The sequence below is a fragment of the Girardinichthys multiradiatus genome, chromosome 3 (assembly GCF_021462225.1).
Source record: "Girardinichthys multiradiatus isolate DD_20200921_A chromosome 3, DD_fGirMul_XY1, whole genome shotgun sequence".
Classification (NCBI taxonomy): Eukaryota; Metazoa; Chordata; class Actinopteri; order Cyprinodontiformes; family Goodeidae; genus Girardinichthys; species Girardinichthys multiradiatus.
Genome location: NC_061796.1, coordinates 34,999,789 through 35,018,927, shown reverse-complemented (window position 1 = coordinate 35,018,927; position 19,139 = coordinate 34,999,789). Strand labels below are relative to the sequence as shown.

Sequence of the window (19,139 nt, the reverse complement as noted above, 5' to 3'; positions counted from 1 at the left end):
CCACTCTGGGACACGCTTTTAAAAATGATCGTTCTTGGTCTCCCAAAACGCCAGATCCATGTGGACGCAACGCCTAAATGACAAAACAACTTTACAGAACCACCTAAGCTTGTTTCCGTGTGGACAAGGCCTGGGTGAATAAAGGTAAAACTGACACTTTAAGAACTAAAAAAAGAGATAAGTATTAGAATTATAGTTGATCAAGTGTTGAGCTTTAACTGCAAGACAGTCCGATGTATGTCCGTCACAAGATCTTGCATCAATTTAATACTAGACCACACGTGAAAAAAAAACTCAGATTATAAGGACATGACACATCAAGAAATCAGCAAGGTAATCCTCACTTGTGTTTTTTTCCACACAGAGACAGCTATATGAAATCAAATGGAAAGAGATACTGTGGAAGCTCCCCTGAGAGAAAATGAGAAAAATACCATTATGTAATCTGAAGCCAACAACGTGTCTCAATCCAATGCCCTGTGAAGCAAAATCCCAAGTGACAGACAGTCATGTGAAATCTAAAACCATTCTAATAAGTAAACACAGAGACCCAAAGGAGTTTTCTTATTTAGGAAAGAAATGACAAAACAAACTGCAAACAAAAAAAGAAATTTGGAGCTTTTGAGCTGACCTATAACTCGTGCAACCAGACACAGGATGACAGTTGCTGTGACGAAGATCCAGTTCCAGCGGTGGGGTCCTTCCACTGTGGCCACACCAAGGAAGATGAAGATCAACGTCTCGCTAACGCTGCTCCACATTTTAAGGAAGTACTTGATTGTGGTGTGGGACTTGTGGGATATATTAGCTTCTATGTAGGGTCGGGTCACTGCTCCACATGCTATTAACCTGAAGAAGAAGAAATAAGCAAATCTTATTTCAGCAAAAATAAAAAAATAAAAATATAGTCATCCTTATCCGTTAACCACTTCTGCTTAAACCAACAGTCACGCAATGATTGCATGTCAAAAATCTGAAGGCCAAAAGCAACGGCTGCATAAATATCCCACAAGCTGATGTAGCGGTTAGATTTACTGCCGTTTCTTCCTCTTGTGAATATTGGTTTGACTTTCAAGGCTTTAGAGATGAAGAAAGGAATTGACAACAGTAAGCCAATTTATTCCTCTTTTATAAACCATGATATAAAAAGTCATATCCAGACTTTCATGTCAGTAGGAAGACTGCTCCAAACACAGTAAAAATGAGAAAAAAAAAACGGTTATCCTTGAAGCCAGAAATATATTAGCCATTTCAGGGAAGAGGGACATGATATATCAACACCTCCTGCCAGCATCTTAAAAACAGGTAACAGATCACTGTGTGCCACAGGAGGTCATTAATTGCCACCTTGGAAAATGTGGAGGTGCCCCTAAAACCAGGTATGGCTTCTGTAGCAGTCGGCCTGGGACAAGATGATCTGATATGGCCCCCCACCCATAACACTTTGTAACTCGTAGAAAATAATTAATGTATTCTTTTGCCTCCTTTCTTCATTCATGTTCTCCCTTAACCCCATCCAATCTGCCCCATACTTTGTATTTTTTGTATTTTTGCTTAGTTAACAGCGACATAAACCCCAAAAATAAATATGTTATTAAATTCTTACACTATTACATTGCTATATATAATTTAATTGGAAACATTCATGTCAAATACATAAATAAAAAATATTTTTCAATATATTTTTAAGGTCTCGATTCATTACTTCATGCAGAAATTAGATTAATACAATTTTTAGACTTTTTAATTTATGGAATTGTGGCCCTTTTGGCTTTCCATATCTGCTGCAGTCCAAACTATTTGTATTTTAGGTTACTGCTTATGTGACATGTATAGATTTGAGCTCCAAATGTCATGAGTAGTTCAGGCTCTATAGCATTATCTCCTCCAGCCACAAATTCTGTGTGCAGCGGTGAGGACACACCTGGTAGCAACATCAAATACAAAACAATGCAGCCATCAACATTTACCAGCCTCCAAACATTACCTGTTGAAATGGCTAATTTTACCTTCCACTTGCAAATATACACAACTGGTCCTTGACAGAAACGTCTGAGTGTGGTAGCACTATGAGAGCAGAGGACATAGACATGAGAGATCCAGCTGTGGTCTGTGGATTGGAAAGCGAAGCGAAGGTAGGCTGTATCTGCGGTTTGAGGCGTGTCCCTCAGGTGACATCCGTGGTGATACCTCTCACAACGCTCTTTATGTTCGTGTACCCCAGTCATCCATTAGTCGCCTCCAACTTGTTCAGAAAACAGCAGCTAACCTCTAACTCACACTCCCAGACGGGAATACATTACACCTGTTTTATCTTCATTGCATTGGCTTCCTGTCTGTTTTAGAATAGATTTGAAAATTTTGTAATTTGTTTTTAAACTAGTTAGAACCTTGCAAAAAACAGAATCACGTTAATAAGAATTGTTTTGGTGTGTGACGTGAAGCGTTTCTTCTCTCTTATTACATTTCCAGTGGTTATGTAGCATACTGCCTCCTGTGTTTTCGGAAAATATTGCAGCAACATAAGCGTCAAGTATACAGGTCCTTCTCAAAATATTAGCATATTGTGATATTATTTTCCATAATGTCGTGATGAAAATTTAATATTCATATATTTTAGATTCATTGCACACTAACTGAAATATTTCAGGTCTTTTATTGTCTTAATACGGATGATTTTGGCATACAGCTCATGAAAACCCAAAATTCCTATCTCACAAAATTAGCATATCATTAAAAGGGTCTCTAAATGAGCTATGAACCTAATCATCTGAATCAACGAGTTAACTCTAAACACCTGCAAAAGATTCCCGAGGCCTTTAAAACTCCCAGCCTGGTTCATCACTCAAAACCCCAATCATGGGTAAGACTGCCGACCTGACTGTTGTCCAGAAGGCCATTATTGACACCCTCAAGCAAGAGGGTAAGACACAGAAAGAAATTTCTGAACGAATAGGCAGTTCCCAGAGTGCTGTATCAAGGCACCTCAATGGGAAGTCTGTGGGAAGGAAAAAGTGTGGCAGAAAACGCTGCACAACGAGAAGAGGTGACCGGATCCTGAGGAAGATTGTGGAGAAGGGCCGATTCCAGACCTTGGGGGACCTGCGGAAGCAGTGGACTGAGTCTGGAGTAGAAACATCCAGAGCCACCGTGTACAGGCGTGTGCAGGAAATGGGCTACAGGTGCCGCATTCCCCAGGTCAAGCCACTTTTGAACCAGAAACAGCGGCAGAAGCACCTGACCTGGGCTACAGAGAAGCAGCACTGGACTGTTGCTCAGTGGTCCAAAGTACTTTTTTCGGATGAAAGCAAATTCTGCATGTCATTCGGAAATCAAGGTGCCAGAGTCTGGAGGAAGACTGGGGAGAAGGAAATGCCAAAATGCCAGAAGTCCAGTGTCAAGTACCCACAATCAGTGATGGTCTGGGGTGCCGTGTCAGCTGCTGGTGTTGGTCCACTGTGTTTTATCAAGGGCAGGGTCAATGCAGCTAGTTATCAGGAGATTTTGGAGCACTTCATGCTTCCATCTGCTGAAAAGCTTTATGGAGATGAAGATTTCATTTTTCAGAACAACCTGGCACCTGCTCACAGTGCCAAAACCACTGGTAAATGGTTTACTGACCATGGTATCACTGTGCTCAATTGGCCTGCCAACTCTCCTGACCTGAACCCCATAGAGAATCTGTGGGATATTGTGAAGAGAACGTTGAGAGACTCAAGACCCAACACTCTGGATGAGCTAAAGGCCGCTATCGAAGCATCCTGGGCCTCCATAAGACCTCAGCAGTGCCACAGGCTGATTGCCTCCATGCCACGCTGCATTGAAGCAGTCATTTCTGCAAAAGGATTCCCGACCAAGTATTGAGTGCATAACTGTACATGATTATTTGAAGGTTGACATTTTTTGTATTAAAAACACTTTTCTTTTATTGGTCGGATGAAATATGCTAATTTTGTGAGATAGGAATTCTGGGTTTTCATGAGCTGTATGCCAAAATCATCCGTATTAAGACAATAAAAGACCTGAAATATTTCAGTTAGTGTGCAATGAATCTAAAATATATGAATGTTAAATTTTCATCATGACATTATGGAAAATAATGAACTTTATCACAATATGCTAATATTTTGAGAAGGACCTGTAGACGCCTGCAGCACTTGTTCAGGCTCGTGCGCCCTCAGCAGGGTCCTGCATGACTATAACTACACCTTTATGGTATATTTTCGAATCCTGTTGTTTTGCCATATAGATGATGACTTACCCTCTGTAACTGCACAATCTGGAAATTTCTTTCGATAATTGAAGAAATTGTTTTCTTGACAAAACAAAAGGACCCTTTTAATGTCCAATGGCTGAATAATCGGCCACACATAAACTACTGTATGCTGGAATCGTGGGTGGAAATGCTCACAGCACTAAACAGCCGAAGACGACGGATTTCTCCTCACCCACCAAAACCAGCCTCTCTACTGGAAACTCGCTTTGTCTTGATATTATAAAACAACTGGAATCTTAAATTATATGAGAAGCCAAAACTTAAAGCTGTGGGATGGGGACAACCGTTTATGTTACGATTGGGACAGATAGACCAAGCAGAGTAGACAGGCATACCATGAGGTGAATGTGAGTGACTTCTATGAGCATGTTCTTCAGGTGAGAAATTGCTTTTATTTTACCAATAATTAGCTGTAGCAACTGAAATTTATCTCCTTGTCAAAGCCAAATGGGGGAGAGAATGTTTGACTACACTTGCCATCGGAGTACTTTAACTTCCCTGCCAACCACCACGTGTACCATAAGCCTGAGGTGCCTTTTTAGGGCTGTTGTGATAAAACTAACTGCATTTGGACTAATAAGAGTCCAGTGAAAAATGTTTTGACAGCTACATTATTGTAGAACAGTTTCACCCTCACAGTTGCGTTCGTAGGATGCCGGTTTGGAAGTCTAAAAGCTACCTCACACAGACAAACGTCCTCACAAATACTGAAAACCGAAGCCAGAGGCTTTGTCATCAATCCTTTTTTTCTGAGGTGGCAATTGTGTTATGAATTGATGCCAAAGTTCTGAGTCCCAGATGTCACATCTTTAAAAAAAAGTACTTCTGTCTGACCCTCTCCCAAAACTTACGCCATGATGCCTGAAAGGTGGAACATCTCAGCTGACAGGTAGGCCATGTAGCTGTAGACGAACACAAAAAGGGGCTCGATAACCCGAGTGTGTGAGGTGAAACGAGACGTGAAGGCAGCCAGGAACCCGTAGATGGCTCCAAACAGGACGCCACCCAATGCAACGATGAAGAATGAGATGACTCCCAGGATGCCGTCCAACACCGTCACTGAGCCAACTTCTGAAAACTCCTCAAAAAGGTTGTAGAGTACCTATGAGAGCAAAATGTGATGGAGATAATATTGGAAAAGGAAAAAAGGGGAGAGAATTAAAAACATGAAAAGATGACCCAAAGAAACAGGAAGAACTACAATAAACATACAGAAAATAAATTAAGAAACTTCTATTAAAACTTGTATCAGTATATCATTAGTTTTACTATTGAAGTGGATAAAGTTGCACAAACAATTTGGATACATTTTTTAACAAATTCACAAGAAAATCTCATAAAACACATCACATCACCATCAGACCATGTCAGACATGTTTATTATTTAGGCATCTGTAACATAGAACATACCACATAAGTCTCATATGGTCATCATTTGTGCTGAACTCACAAAAATATACTTAGATATACTATACACGTTATCCACAAGCTACTAGCTTAGTATGCCCAAATATAAAACCTTCTGCAGCAACAGGCAGACTAATCTAGGGACACACTGCCAATCCGTTCTTTATGTGCAAGACTGCTCTCTGTATGCTAACCTGCTGTTATGAAATGCTCGCTCGTGCTAAACATGGAACCACGTTTGTGACCTGGAGACAATGGCCTTGATGGACTGAGAGTATCACGAACAGGTGGGATAAAACTGCAAAGTATTAAGCAGTCACAGGAACAATATTCATTGTACTGGTTGGTGTTAAAATGACCAGTGTCGGGTCTAAAGATTTGTGGTTTTAAAAGCTATAATTCAGGAATAGAAAGTCATTGATGATATGGATGGATTTTGTGCCACAATGTTCTTAGTTGTGAAAAGTGAGGCGGCAAAAGAGCAAAAATATATTACCAAAAATATGATGGCAAATCGAAACAACTGTAAAAAATGTGTACTCTTGCCAATAAAACTCAATTTTAAACACCACAAAAGAAAACCTTGGATGGATCTTCTTGTTATCTGAGCTCCAGTCAAACACTGAAAGAGTTCAGTTTTTTTTTTACTGATGCATCATGGCATCAATCACACAGCGCTGAAAAAGTAATTTTGAAAAAAAAAAAAAAAAAAGTTCAGAACAAAAGCCAACATATCTGAGACATAGATGACAAAGGTCAGAGTTAAGCCAAAATATTATCGGTTTATAAAATATTATTCCCACTGTCAAAATTTAGTGTGCAGGCTTTTATGCCTTCATCTGAATATTTAGATGCACTGCATGTTCATCTACTGATGTGCACCTAACCATCTCTTATTTTTAAATTCAAAGTATGACCACCTACCAAAGTTACAGCATCATTCAGGAGCGATTCACCGAACACCAGGATGTGCAACAGCTCATTTATGTGAATCTCTTCAAAGACAGCGAGCACAGCAACAGGATCCACAGCAGAGATGATGGAACCAAACAGCAGGCAAGGCAGTAGTCCAATATCAAGGCCGGCTTGTGGGATCTGACATAACGCAAAGAGGAGGCCTCCGACGAAGAATGCATTCCATAAAGTCCCCACAACAGCAAACATCAGGATTGTTCCAAGGTTTTCCATAAAGGGTCGGATGGGCAGGAAGTAGCCAGCATCCAGGATGATGGGGGGCAGCAGGCAGAGGAAGAAGAATTGAGAGTCTAGGACTGGTGGGACATCTTCTCGAGCTAGCTTGATGAGACATCCCACCAGCAGCCCGACAACAATAAGCAGGCAACTCTCAGGAACGATGTTCGACAGACGAGGAATCAGATGGAAACCTGCCGTGAAAAAGAATAAAGTAATTTACTTTAAATTATTACTTAAAATCAGTTTATGTTCATTTTTGACATTTCTGTCAAGTCAGGAGAATTAGGGAAGACTCAAACTCATAAGGTCAGAGGATATTAAACATCCAATTCCAAATGCTTACGATGTTTGTAATGCCAAGATAGGATTTTAGCAGAGCCAAATGTTTCATTCTATTTCATGTCAGCTAAATTAACGTTTTCATCAAAATTACCTGCAAGTCAATCTTAAGGATAATAAGCTGTAAATTAGAGTAGTATGGTGGTATAATACAGCAAGGTAAATAATTCTGACTTACTTAGACTTAGATGACACTCATAAGACAAAAACTATATTGCACAAGACTGAAACACTGCATGAAATATTTGAAGACCTTACTATTGTGCAATGTGTCTGTCACAGAACTGCAATGACCTATGTTTCTTGTGAAAGCTGTGCAGACACGTCAGACCTTGCAAGTTGTTTTTTTGCTCGTTTCAGCTATGACCTGACAGAACATGTTCTCTGCATGAAAAGCTATACACTGTGGACTTTCAATTTACTGAAAATATCACTATAACTTTATTCTGGAAGAAAGAAATGAAGGCAAGAAAAAAGAAACAGTCCACAGGACAGATCTCACAAACAGACTGACATTTCAAGGCTGAATCTGAGATCTATCCCTTATAGGCAAACATTAGAAAGATGAGAACTCAAAAAAGTGATGTCAGGGAAATAAAAAAATATATATATCTTAAAACCCTTTTTTATCTTTTTGAATTACAAGTTAATTCACTTTGAGTTCCTGCTAATTGAAGTATCTTGTAATGATCGACTCTCGTCTTAGGCAGAGGCATCACAGCACAAGCATGTCTGCAGAGAACGTCTCTGTCTGACCAGACAAATAAGAAAAAGCTGTTTTACATTTAAAGTTTATCCTTTGTGTTTAAATGATGACAATCTAACAGGGTTGGGATCACATAAAGCCCAACCCACAGCTAAAGTTATATTTGCACTGTGAGGTGACAGGACTACTGCAGCTGTTGGCCCAGCAATATACAAAAAGGTGACAAAGAATTCAAATGCCCTGCGGCGAGCAGTTTATGCCCCGGCTATATTTACTGTACACACGTTTGTGTCAAGTTGAAGTAACAAATGTCTCTATGAAGTAATGACAAAGAGACAAAATAGAAACAAGAGTATGTGCAAAGCAATACATTACAAGACCACAGGTGACAACACTTTCATATGGGAACAACTAATTACCTAATTAGATACTGTTTTTACAAACATTTGTCTACCACATTAAGAAAAAAACCTAACCTAAATTACAACCAGGATTTTAAAAAATGATTCACATGAAGCATTAAGCTGCAGTTTGTTGCTTTATTGTCAATGTCACAAAACCCATTACAGTTTCTTATACTGCTTTTATAGCAAGAAAAGTCTTTCCATTGTCCAACACTTACCTACAAGAGCTCCTTTGGTTTGTGTTCATTTATGAACATATTGGAATATAATACTGTTTAACATAGCAATGATGATTTTAACTGTATTTAACCCACATTCTGCTCACTTTTCTGTTCCAACATCATGATGAACCCTCACACAGGTGTAGGTATAAAGACCAGAGAAAGTCCTTCCACGGCACAAAATTATTGCCAAGCAGAGTTTGAATGCATGTAACCTGGAATACAACAGCCAACCAAGTATTGCACCCAAACAGTCCTTTGATAAAGCAATTATACACATTGAAACCACAATTGATTGTCGGTTACAGGGAACTGGCCACTGTGATGTGACATGTGTTCGCATGATTCTCTGTCTTGTGTAACTCTGCAGTGCCAGTGCACCTGACCATGGTGTATTCGGACCATCAAACTGCTTTAGATTGGTATCAGACACCCTCCAGTCCTGTGACACTGTAACAGTCCAGTTTGGGGACAATAGGTCACAAATGAAAAGGCCAGGAAAGTTCCAATTGGTTCTCAGACAAACATTATATTTAAAAGGCATAACAGAGCCAAAAGAAAAAGTTAGCTAGGAGAAAGCATTAACATCTGAAAGGGAGAACTCAGGGGACTTTTTTAGTGCTCTTTCTTTGCAGACAACCTGCAAGGCCAAAAGATTTACAAGACTCACATAAACAGGTAGAGCAAATTATCTGTTGGGGCACTACTTTAAGTCAAAGAGGACCACACCTTTCCAATATTATTTAAGAATTCCTCAATTATTTTATCATAATCATTTGCAGCTTATATGATCCGCATGGAAAGTTACCACGACACGTATCATTCAAATACACAACTTGACAGAAGCATTATAACTGTGCCCAGAGGGAGTACTTCAGGCCTCAGTTTAATAAATTCAAACACTCTGACATACCTGACAAACCTCTGCTGCTTCTGACTTAGCAAATCGACTCAACATGTCTAAACAGTGAAACAAGGTAATGTGCAGTTTTTAGAAGACATACCAATCAAAGACATGTATGTCAGAATCTAGATGGTCATGTGGGAAACAGGGCAGTGGTATTATTAATATACAAACAGTCCCACAATAACCTTGTGTAAAGCATTCCAGCAAGTGCCTTTGAATCCTAAACCATAAATAGCCCACAACGAATTGGTGTGTAATATGGCAATAAAACTGAGGTACATTGTGACTGATGAGCCTGCCGAATGAATATTGGTATCTCTGCAGAGACAGGAATAGAGGTCACACATGCACAAGAATATTTACGTAATTCCTGTTGAAAAAAAGTATATATCGGGAACATATTTCTTAAATGTCCCATCGGCGGAGGTCTGCCAGAATGGGAACACTGTTAAAATGCTAAAGTATGCAGTCTTCTAGAAAAAAAGAAGTCACAGCTAGATGGTATAAATGTAATACTGCTCATGCCTCAAGGAGAATCATTCAATACAAGATCAAAGACAGAAACACTAAATTAAATATTTCCTGGGTGACCAAAAGGGACAGGGCTGTGGATGCAGTTCAATCAGGAGGAATCAAAAAGGTCATTTCAGGATGATTACTGAGCCTTCTACATGTAAGAGCTCGCAAGACATCTTGCAAAGGCTTGTTCAGTGTCTTGATGCATCACTCTCTCCTGCAGGACTTAAATCAGTACTCTCAGTGCTCTTTAAGTGTAGAGAATATTAGATAGTGAAATAGGGCGGGAAAAAAAAAAGAATAATTCATAGTGAGGGCAGTGTGGTAAAATGTATGTACAGTTCCTTGCAAAAGCATTCGCCTCTCTGTGGTACCCCACGTGCAAAACCCACTGCAAACAACTGTTTTTAAAAAATAAGCTAATTGTTAAAGAGTCCACAAGTGTTTAATATTATCTCAGGACAAATACATCTATTCTGCACATTTATCAGAACAGAAGCCAATAGTATGGTAAATCTAGAGGAGCTGCATCAAAACACAGCTCAGGTGGGAAAATCTGTCAAAAGGACAATTAATAGCTGTGCACCAGACAAATTTCACCTTTATGGAAAAGTGACAAACAAAAAGCCGTTGTTGAAAGCTGATGGGAATGGATGAGCTGAATAATGGGCAATACTGGAAGTAACTATTAGAATCTGCAAATACTTTGGACTGGGGCAAAACAGAACAACATACAGGCAGAGCTGCAATGGAATGGTTTAAATCAAGTCATATCCATGTTTGGAATGACAAACATGTCAGTCTCTAGATGTGTAAATTGGAATATCCATGCTCAAAAGGTCTTGCAGCTAGAATTGCTGCGAACAATATTTCTACCAAGTACTGACTCGGGAGGTTGAATAATAATAGTTTTCAAAATAATGTTTCCTTTCCCTTTAACTTCTAGGTTATGCACTACTTTCTGTTGCACTTATACAAAAAATCAAAATAACATAAACTAAAGCTTGTTGATGTAACAGTCAAATGAGGAAAAAGTTCAAGTCCTTCTGCAAGGCACTGTATGTTGTAATTGTACAAGTAAACATTGTATGGACATAGACAATAAGGAATATTTTTTTTTATTTTGCACTTATAAATTTGACCTTTAGGCTATTTGTCATGGCTGTTTGACAACAATAGCTCCTGTGTCCTGTGCTATACTCCATCATAAGAGCCTTTATGCAGCAAGATAATATAAAACCAGCTAAGGGTGGCAGCTCTTTCATTTCTATAAGTGTACCCAGTGTTGACACAGCTTGGTACTTGCCACACATCATCATTTCCAAAGCTAGCAACATTGTCCTGTTGCCAGGTGACTAGCTGTACACCGTTGGCAACTGCATAAGCTCCAAAGAGTAAGCCCAAAGGAGAGGAAAAAAGAAAAAACACTTTTAAAAGCATTTTCTGTTGAAGATTGTGACTGACGGGTCATTGGTTTAACTGTAGTTGTAAAAACCGTGACATTTAATTAGCTGACCAGCTTTTCTAACACCACTGTGAACAGATTGGATTTCACAGAAAGGTCATGAAACACGTTTACTTTGGAGTGAGTGAGGCCTTGTTTGTGACCACAGTGGTGTGTGACAGATAAGCAGCTCTGAGTCATCATTTCATTGTTTAATGTGGACCATTGTGCACAAGCAGTTGTGCAAGACTGCTCTTGGTTTGAATTATTTATTATGGCCTGGTGTGGGGATAACTCAGCAGAACCCCTAGTGTTATATGTGAACATAACAGTGACATCTTCAGAGGATTTCTCACAAGAATAATTCTGTTATATGCCAATAGCTGTGTATGATCCTTCTTATAATATTCTTAGCAAATTCTATATTATAAAACCTTTCTTATAAAAGTTAAAAGGGACAATTTGAGAGATATGTTTCACTACAAAGTATTTCTTTTCAACCAATGAAAATGAGGTTTTAAACAAAAAAAAGGACTACAAACTTAGCCTCAGAAGCTAATGTAAGAACATATTGACAGCTGCAAACATAAAACGTTTCCTTAAAAGATAGAACAACAGAGTCCTAGTAGAGATCATTTCTGTGATGACCACTGTATTTGTTCTCCTATGAGACATTCTTTAGAAAACGACAGATATGTAATCATTGTGAAACCAAGCTCCAATCTGCACAGCACATGATGGCAAGTTCATGTTTCCCTTTTGTTCCACATATTGTGACAGCAGCTCTCAACACTCTTCGCTACAAACCCTCTGCTACGCCTTTTGAGCTATCCCTAGGAAAAAGTTCCTGCTAAGACAATAGGGTGCTTTAAAGAGGTAATGCTGCAACCGCTATGGGCAAGTGTTCATTGATAGGTAAACCACAGGCTGCATCAGCATCAGAAGATAAGAGGGAGCAACAGCTGCACAAAGTAAAACAGATTTTATTACTATAGCAAAGTACAGCTACATGATGTTTTGTGGTGAAATACAGTTCAGCAAAACATCATTTATAATCACAATTTCGTGCTTTAGGATGCAATTTTCTGTTGTCTAAACTGCATGAGACTAAATGTGGGATGAAGAAAATCCAATGAGAATCTCCTAAACTAAAGTTATATATGTTAAACCCAGGCAAAAGGTTGAGATTTTTTTTTTCTTTAGAAAAAGATATACCATTTATTTTGTAGCAGACCAGCTTACAGTGCCATTCTCGTTGAACTGACACTAAAATTGAATTGACACTAATGAAAATGAAAACACCATTATCGTGGTCTAAGGCAATTGTATCAGTTATACCAAAACAAGGCAAGAATAAAACATTATGCAGCTCATATAGACCTATATCAGTTCTGAACCAAGACGATGAATTATATGCTATCTATCCTGTCTTATAGGCTGAATTTATTTGTCTCAGAGTTGACTGACGAGGTCCAAACTGGTTTCGTCAGTGGTCGACAAACTCAGGACAATATAAAACATTCACTTCATATAATCCATAATATTCAGACCAATAATCATAAAACAGTAATGGTTAGTCTAGATGCAGAAAAGGCCTTTGACTGCATCAGTTGGGAATATTTATTCTTAGTCATGGAACAATTAGCCTTTTTGAAAGTTTAATCAATAGTATTAAAACACTATATTCAGCACTTACTGCGAGAGACAAGATAAAGGGACGTTTAACAGACTGGATAAGGCTAGAGTGATCCACTTGACAAGGCTGCCCACTGACTCCAATTCTTTTTGTCCTTTACATAGAGCAATTGATTTTAGAGAACTTAAAATTGCTTTATATGCAGATGACGTCCTTTTATATCTATCCAACCCAAACCAATCGATCCACACCCTTCTAGAGTTGCTGAGTGTTTTAACTGTTATCCATCAACAGAGCTCAAAGATAAAATCTCTATTGACTGGTGAGTGCAACAAACAGCCAGTTTTACTTGGAAGGGGCAAAAACCCAGAGTTAAATATATTACTCTCATGATTAGACAGGAAAAGGGGGTTTATCCCTCCCAAATTTCCATGATTGTTACCTTGGAGCTTAACTCAAAACAGTAACACAGAGCTGTGACGGTACTTGCGAGGTTAGGTGGAAGGAAATGGAAAACTTGTGGCAATATTCCAATAAAAACTTATTCAAAATTTAAACTGGTCACATAAAGGAAGAACTGCATATTGCAGAATACTGGATAAGAATACTTTACCAAGCTTCCAAACAATAATACAAAAATATAATTTAGAAAAAGGTAATTTTTAGATATTTACAACTACGACAATACATTTTTCAATCATACCAAAAATGTATATTTCAGAGGCCAACAAGATCATCCAACTAGTCTCTCAAGCTTACTCTAAGCAATGTAGATCTATTATTTCTAAGGTCTATCAGGGCTTGTTGGAGGAGAAAGGAATCTCAACAGATTATGTGAACAAGATGGGATAAAGAATTGAATAATGTAATAACATGTGAGGAGTGGAATATGTGTGGAAATGGCTGCAACTTGACCCATCGATGTTGGACAATAGTTGAGGAAACCCACAAAATCGGTGAGGCTGCAGACTGAACTATGAAGTCTCATAGACCTTTGAAACAATGTATGATGCTCTAAAAATTAAGTGTAAATTTGACTGTTTCACATCTGTAACTTTAATAATTATGTATATTAGATTGTCCGATATGTGTTTGTAACGCTAAAAGACCCACCCAGCAGCGCGCTAGACTACAGAGAGGCTCAGAGCCATCACTCGTCGATACAGGGCTAAACCGGTAGGACACTTTTTCTAATGGACTTAGGTTCAGTCCTCAAATTATGAGTAATCTGGCCATGTGCTACTTTCATTCTACTATCTGTGCTTTTTGCACCATCTATTTTAGACAGCAGCCAATAACCTATCACAATTTACCAGGTTTCAGGTAGACTGGTGTGTGCCTAAGCAGACCATTTTTTAAGTAATTTTGTCCGATTTCATAGTCTGCTGTTTTAACTGTTGGACATTTTCTTCCCCAAAGAGTCTTCTGCTGCTGATTTGTTTGTGTGTTTTTCTCTTAGACCAATCGATTGCTGAGTGTGATGGTTTAATTGTTGATCAAAGAAGTTACCAAACTTTGCATATATTGCTTGTTTTTTCAACTTCCGCATTCTTGAACACTGAGCAATGGGTTGCTGCTGATAGGTAGATGTAGCTGAATTTCCCCCATTATGACCACCTTAAATTTTCCACCCTAGAAATGGAATGTAAGTACAGTGGTCTTCAAGATTAGGAGAAAGTCAATAAGTCTTGCCAATAAACCTGGAGGTGTTCTGGTCCAAGTCTTAACCTAAATAACACAGTAAATATAAGCAAAGCACAGTTTGTGACGCTGACTTTAGCTTTGCTCAAGGCGTGCTTTCTAATGCAATACCAGAACTTTCCTTCCATACTCATTGTAAATTAGGAAGGTTTTAAAGCTCGTGTTACTGATGTGTTTACCCACTCTCCACAACAACTAATGTACTAACTACTCCTGAAAAGCTAAACATTTTCAAAAGAAACTGACACATTATATCAGGAAATGCTTGGTTGCTTTAGCTCTTAGGTTATGGGTATGTCTCTTTAGGAAGCAACCTAATCTGCAACTACGTGTTTCTAACAACTTCAGCATTCCTAACATAGTATTGGTAAAGATAAAGTCTATCTTTGAAAAGATGGTCACTGTGCAGTCTGAAATAACCTACAGCTACCCAGAAGCAAATTTAGCATTTTAAATTACATTGCCTATTATAAATAAACAAAATTGTGACTATAGTTTAAAGTTACTACAACAAAATAAAACTAATTTACATTAAAATAAGAATATAAATATATGCATGGCTCAGTGGATGAGCAGGTGCACTGTACACAGAGGATATAGTCCTCAAAGCAGCTGTCCTGGGTTCAATTACCAACCCTGGGAGCTTTTACTGTATGTCTCCCCTCCCCTCTCTGACATTCTTCCTGTCAAGGTACTGATGACGGCCATCAGCATCACAAAATGATAAAAATATTACCAATAAGCATAAAATTAGGTAACTGCAATTTTTTAAAGATTGCAAAGAACTCTGCAGTAGATATAGGATAATCGTGGACTTTCTGTTCTGTTTCATAACAAAAATGTTCAATTCACTTTGCACAACTACGTATGCAGTGCGTTCTGTCGCACTGTATCCCTTCCCAACCTCTAACCCCAAATACCTTCTGAGAATTCATGAATTGATCAGGTGAGTAATCTAAGTCTCCCCTTAAGGCCAAGGACAAACACACAGTTTTCTCTGTGAATACTATAAATATCTGTGTGCATGTGTAATATAGTTCTTAGTCTTTAACAAAGCCCTGCAAAAAATGATAAATACCCCTGAAATGTAATAAATGCTGTGTGATACAAAATGTGATAAATACTACTAGTCAGACAGCAATAAAACCAAAAAGTTAATTTCCCACTACAAAAAAAAAAAAAACAAATGTCACTCTAAAAGTATTACATTTAAAAATATGATTTCTGTAACATCCATTTGACATTTTGGTGATGGTATTAAGAAATCATAATCTTTGGTGGCTGAAATATTTATTGCTATTTAACCCTAGGAAACCTCTGATAATATTGTATTGTTTAATGACTCACTAGTCATACCAACTGCAAATTAGATTAAACAAATATCACTATAACAATAATCAATGACAAAGAGATTTTTTTATCATAGATTATAATAGAATGGTAATAGATGTTCACTAATCTCCCAAGAGCTGAAGAGAAACACCTTCTAACATGGCTTTATTTAACGGATGCCGTTTCTGGTGTTGGCTCCAATGTGAGAAAAACAGGTTTTGGGTTGCAGCCAAACTCCAGCCACATCATAAACCGTATGCTTTCATTGCTGCACTGAAGTAACACACTCCCTCTGAGAATGTTTGGTCAGTTCTGAATCATAAAAGGAGAGTGAACCAACTGTACAAGGCTGACCTGTTACAACAACCTCACCTGAGGGAGGGGGATGTAGGACACAAATAACTCCAAGTATCAAGGTAATTAACACAGGTGTGTACCACTTTTGTATCTCTAGTGAGTGTTTTCATACTGAAACACAAAAGTTCACCAGGACAATCAGTGCCAGATGCACATTTGATAAGGCAACAACCTATTTAAGGAACTACTACCTGTAAAGTCTTGTCTATATAGCGTCTTGTTTTTAAAATGTTACAATCAAACATTTCCTCCTATCTTGGAAAATTATTTTATGAGGACAATAAAGAAAACTTTCACGGCAAATGCTCACGTTTATGCTGTGCATTTAAAAACATTCCTAAACTGAATGTGTTTTTCGGTAGCTCAATTACAATTTTTTTTTCCATGATCTAAGACTTTACTCATGCAATAGAGGTTCTAAGTTAACTAAAATCTCAAACCACCTTTATCCTTTGTCTTCAGCAAAGCAGACTTTCCTGTAAGCTTATGAATTAGTCTTGACAAATACAGGGGTTGGACAATGAAACTGAAACACCTGTCATTTTAGTGTGGGAGGTTTCATGGCTAAATTGGACCAGCCTGGTAGCCAGTCTTCATTGATTGCGCATTGCACCAGTAAGTAAGCAGAGTGTGAAGGTTCAATTAGCAGGGTAAGAGCACAGCTTTGCTCAAAATATTGAAATGCACACAACATTATGGGTGACATACCAGAGTTCAAAAGAGGACAAATTGTTGGCGCACGTCTTGCTGGCGCATCTGTGACCAAGACAGCAAGTCTTTGTGATGTATTTAGAGCCATGGTATCCAGGGTAATGTCAGCATACCACCAAGAAGGACGAACCACATCCAACAGGATTAACTGTGGACGCAAGAGGAAGCTGTCTGAAAGGGATGTTCGGGTGCTAACCCAGATTGTATCCAAAAAAACATAAAACCACGGCTGCCCAAATCACGGCAGAATTATATGTGCACCTCAACTCTCCTGTTTCCACCAGAACTGTCCGTCGGGAGCTCCACAGGGTCAATATACACGGCCAGGCTGCTATAGCCAAACCTTTGGTCACTCATGCCAATGCCAAACATCGGTTTCAAAGGTGCAAGGAGCGCAAATCTTGGGCTGTGGACAATGTGAAACATGTATTGTTTTCTGATGAGTCCACCTTTACTGTTTTCCCCACATCCGGGAGAGTTACGGTGTGGAGAAGCCCCAAAGAAGCGTACCACCCAGACAGTTGCATGCCCAGAGTGAAGCATGGGGGTGGATCAGTGATGGTTTGGGCTGCCATATTATGGCATTCCCTTGGCCCAATACTTGTGCTAGATGGGCACGTCACTGCCAAGGACTACTGAACCATTCTTGTGGACCATGTGCATCCAATGATTCAAACATTGTATCCTGAAGGCGGTGCCGTGTATCAGGATGACAATGCACCAATACACACAACAAGACTGGTGAAAGATTGGTTTGATGAACATGAAAGTGAAGTTGAACATCTCCCATGGCCTTCACAGTCACCAGATCTAGGCGAGTCAGGAAACGTTTTCCTCCACCAGTATCACATAGTGACCTGGCCACTATCTGGCAAGAAGAATGGCTTAAAATCCCTCTGACCACTGTGCAGGACTTGTATATGTCATTCCCAATTGACGCTGTATTGGCCACAAAAGGAGGCCCTACACCATACTAATAAATTATTGTGGTCTAAAACCAGGTGTTTCAGTTTCATCGTCCAACCCCTGTATATTACACAAGTCAATCAGACAGGGCTGTGTGTGCTTTCAGAACATGCTGATAGGATTCCAGAACCAAAATAACATGGTGTATGATTCAGCAACACTGACATCAGGGCGTTCATGAAATGTAGAAGTTAAGACTTGGATAATCTGGGTGGTTTTTTTGAGTTTTTAAAAGCATAAGGTTGATACGATTACATTTTAGGCTTTTTAAGGCATTTTAAAACACTACAGAAACCCTTAGACACAGGGAAAGTTGTTATGCGCCATCCTCACCAAGTTCTCTGCATCAGATGCTGCTGAACCCTGTAGTTCTAACATTAGATGGACATTAAAGGATCATGAAGCTCTGCTGTTTATCTTGCACCCATAATCCTTTGACCTGCTGTAGTCTTTGTTTTGTATCATATCACTATGTCACACTAGTAACGTCTTATCTCATGGTTGTCAGGTGTGGGTCAACTTGGACACTCCTTATTTCATGTCGGCACCTTTTAGCAAGTAGTGAGGGGTAAAAAACACCTGCAGATCAAGGACTGAAAGTATGATCTGAAAATGGGTCAAGATTTGTTTTGCTACTATACTTCAGCCTTTTCACTAATTGTATGTCCTATTCAGTACTTAACCATGACAGCATTTTGTACGGTGTTTGTTCAAAAAGTGGACAAGTGGAGGCTTAAAGAAAAAGCAGTTAGGCCTAAATAACAAGAGCAGTTGGACAGCATCTTAAAGCCATGTGTTAGGATATATAGGCTGGACAGGCGTGGTAAGATGTATTCGTCACTTCCTGTTTTCGCTGTTGCACTCAGTGGATTGTTTGGTGTGATTCTCTCATTTGATTTGATTTCTCTCTACTGTGATACCTCTGACTTGTTCTAATACATAAGCACATTAAAACACATACTTTCTGTTGTTGCTTTTAACGTTTGGGGACTCTCCCGTGTTTTACACGGTTTTTTCTAGTA

The 19,139-nt window shown here is 38.9% G+C and overlaps 1 protein-coding gene across 2 annotated transcripts in view; it reads right to left on the bottom strand.

Annotated features, from left to right (window-relative positions):
* Positions 1-19,139, bottom strand: part of slc9a1a (solute carrier family 9 member A1a) — a 48,807-nt gene that overhangs the window by 19,628 nt on the left and 10,040 nt on the right. For both annotated transcript variants that reach the window (XM_047360708.1, XM_047360709.1), the window contains exons 2-4: positions 6,608-7,068; positions 5,128-5,378; positions 632-849 (exon numbers count right to left, since the gene is read on the bottom strand). In XM_047360708.1, the coding sequence (XP_047216664.1) occupies positions 632-849; positions 5,128-5,378; positions 6,608-7,068 (930 nt within the window). The remainder of the gene's footprint in view (positions 1-631; positions 850-5,127; positions 5,379-6,607; positions 7,069-19,139) is intronic.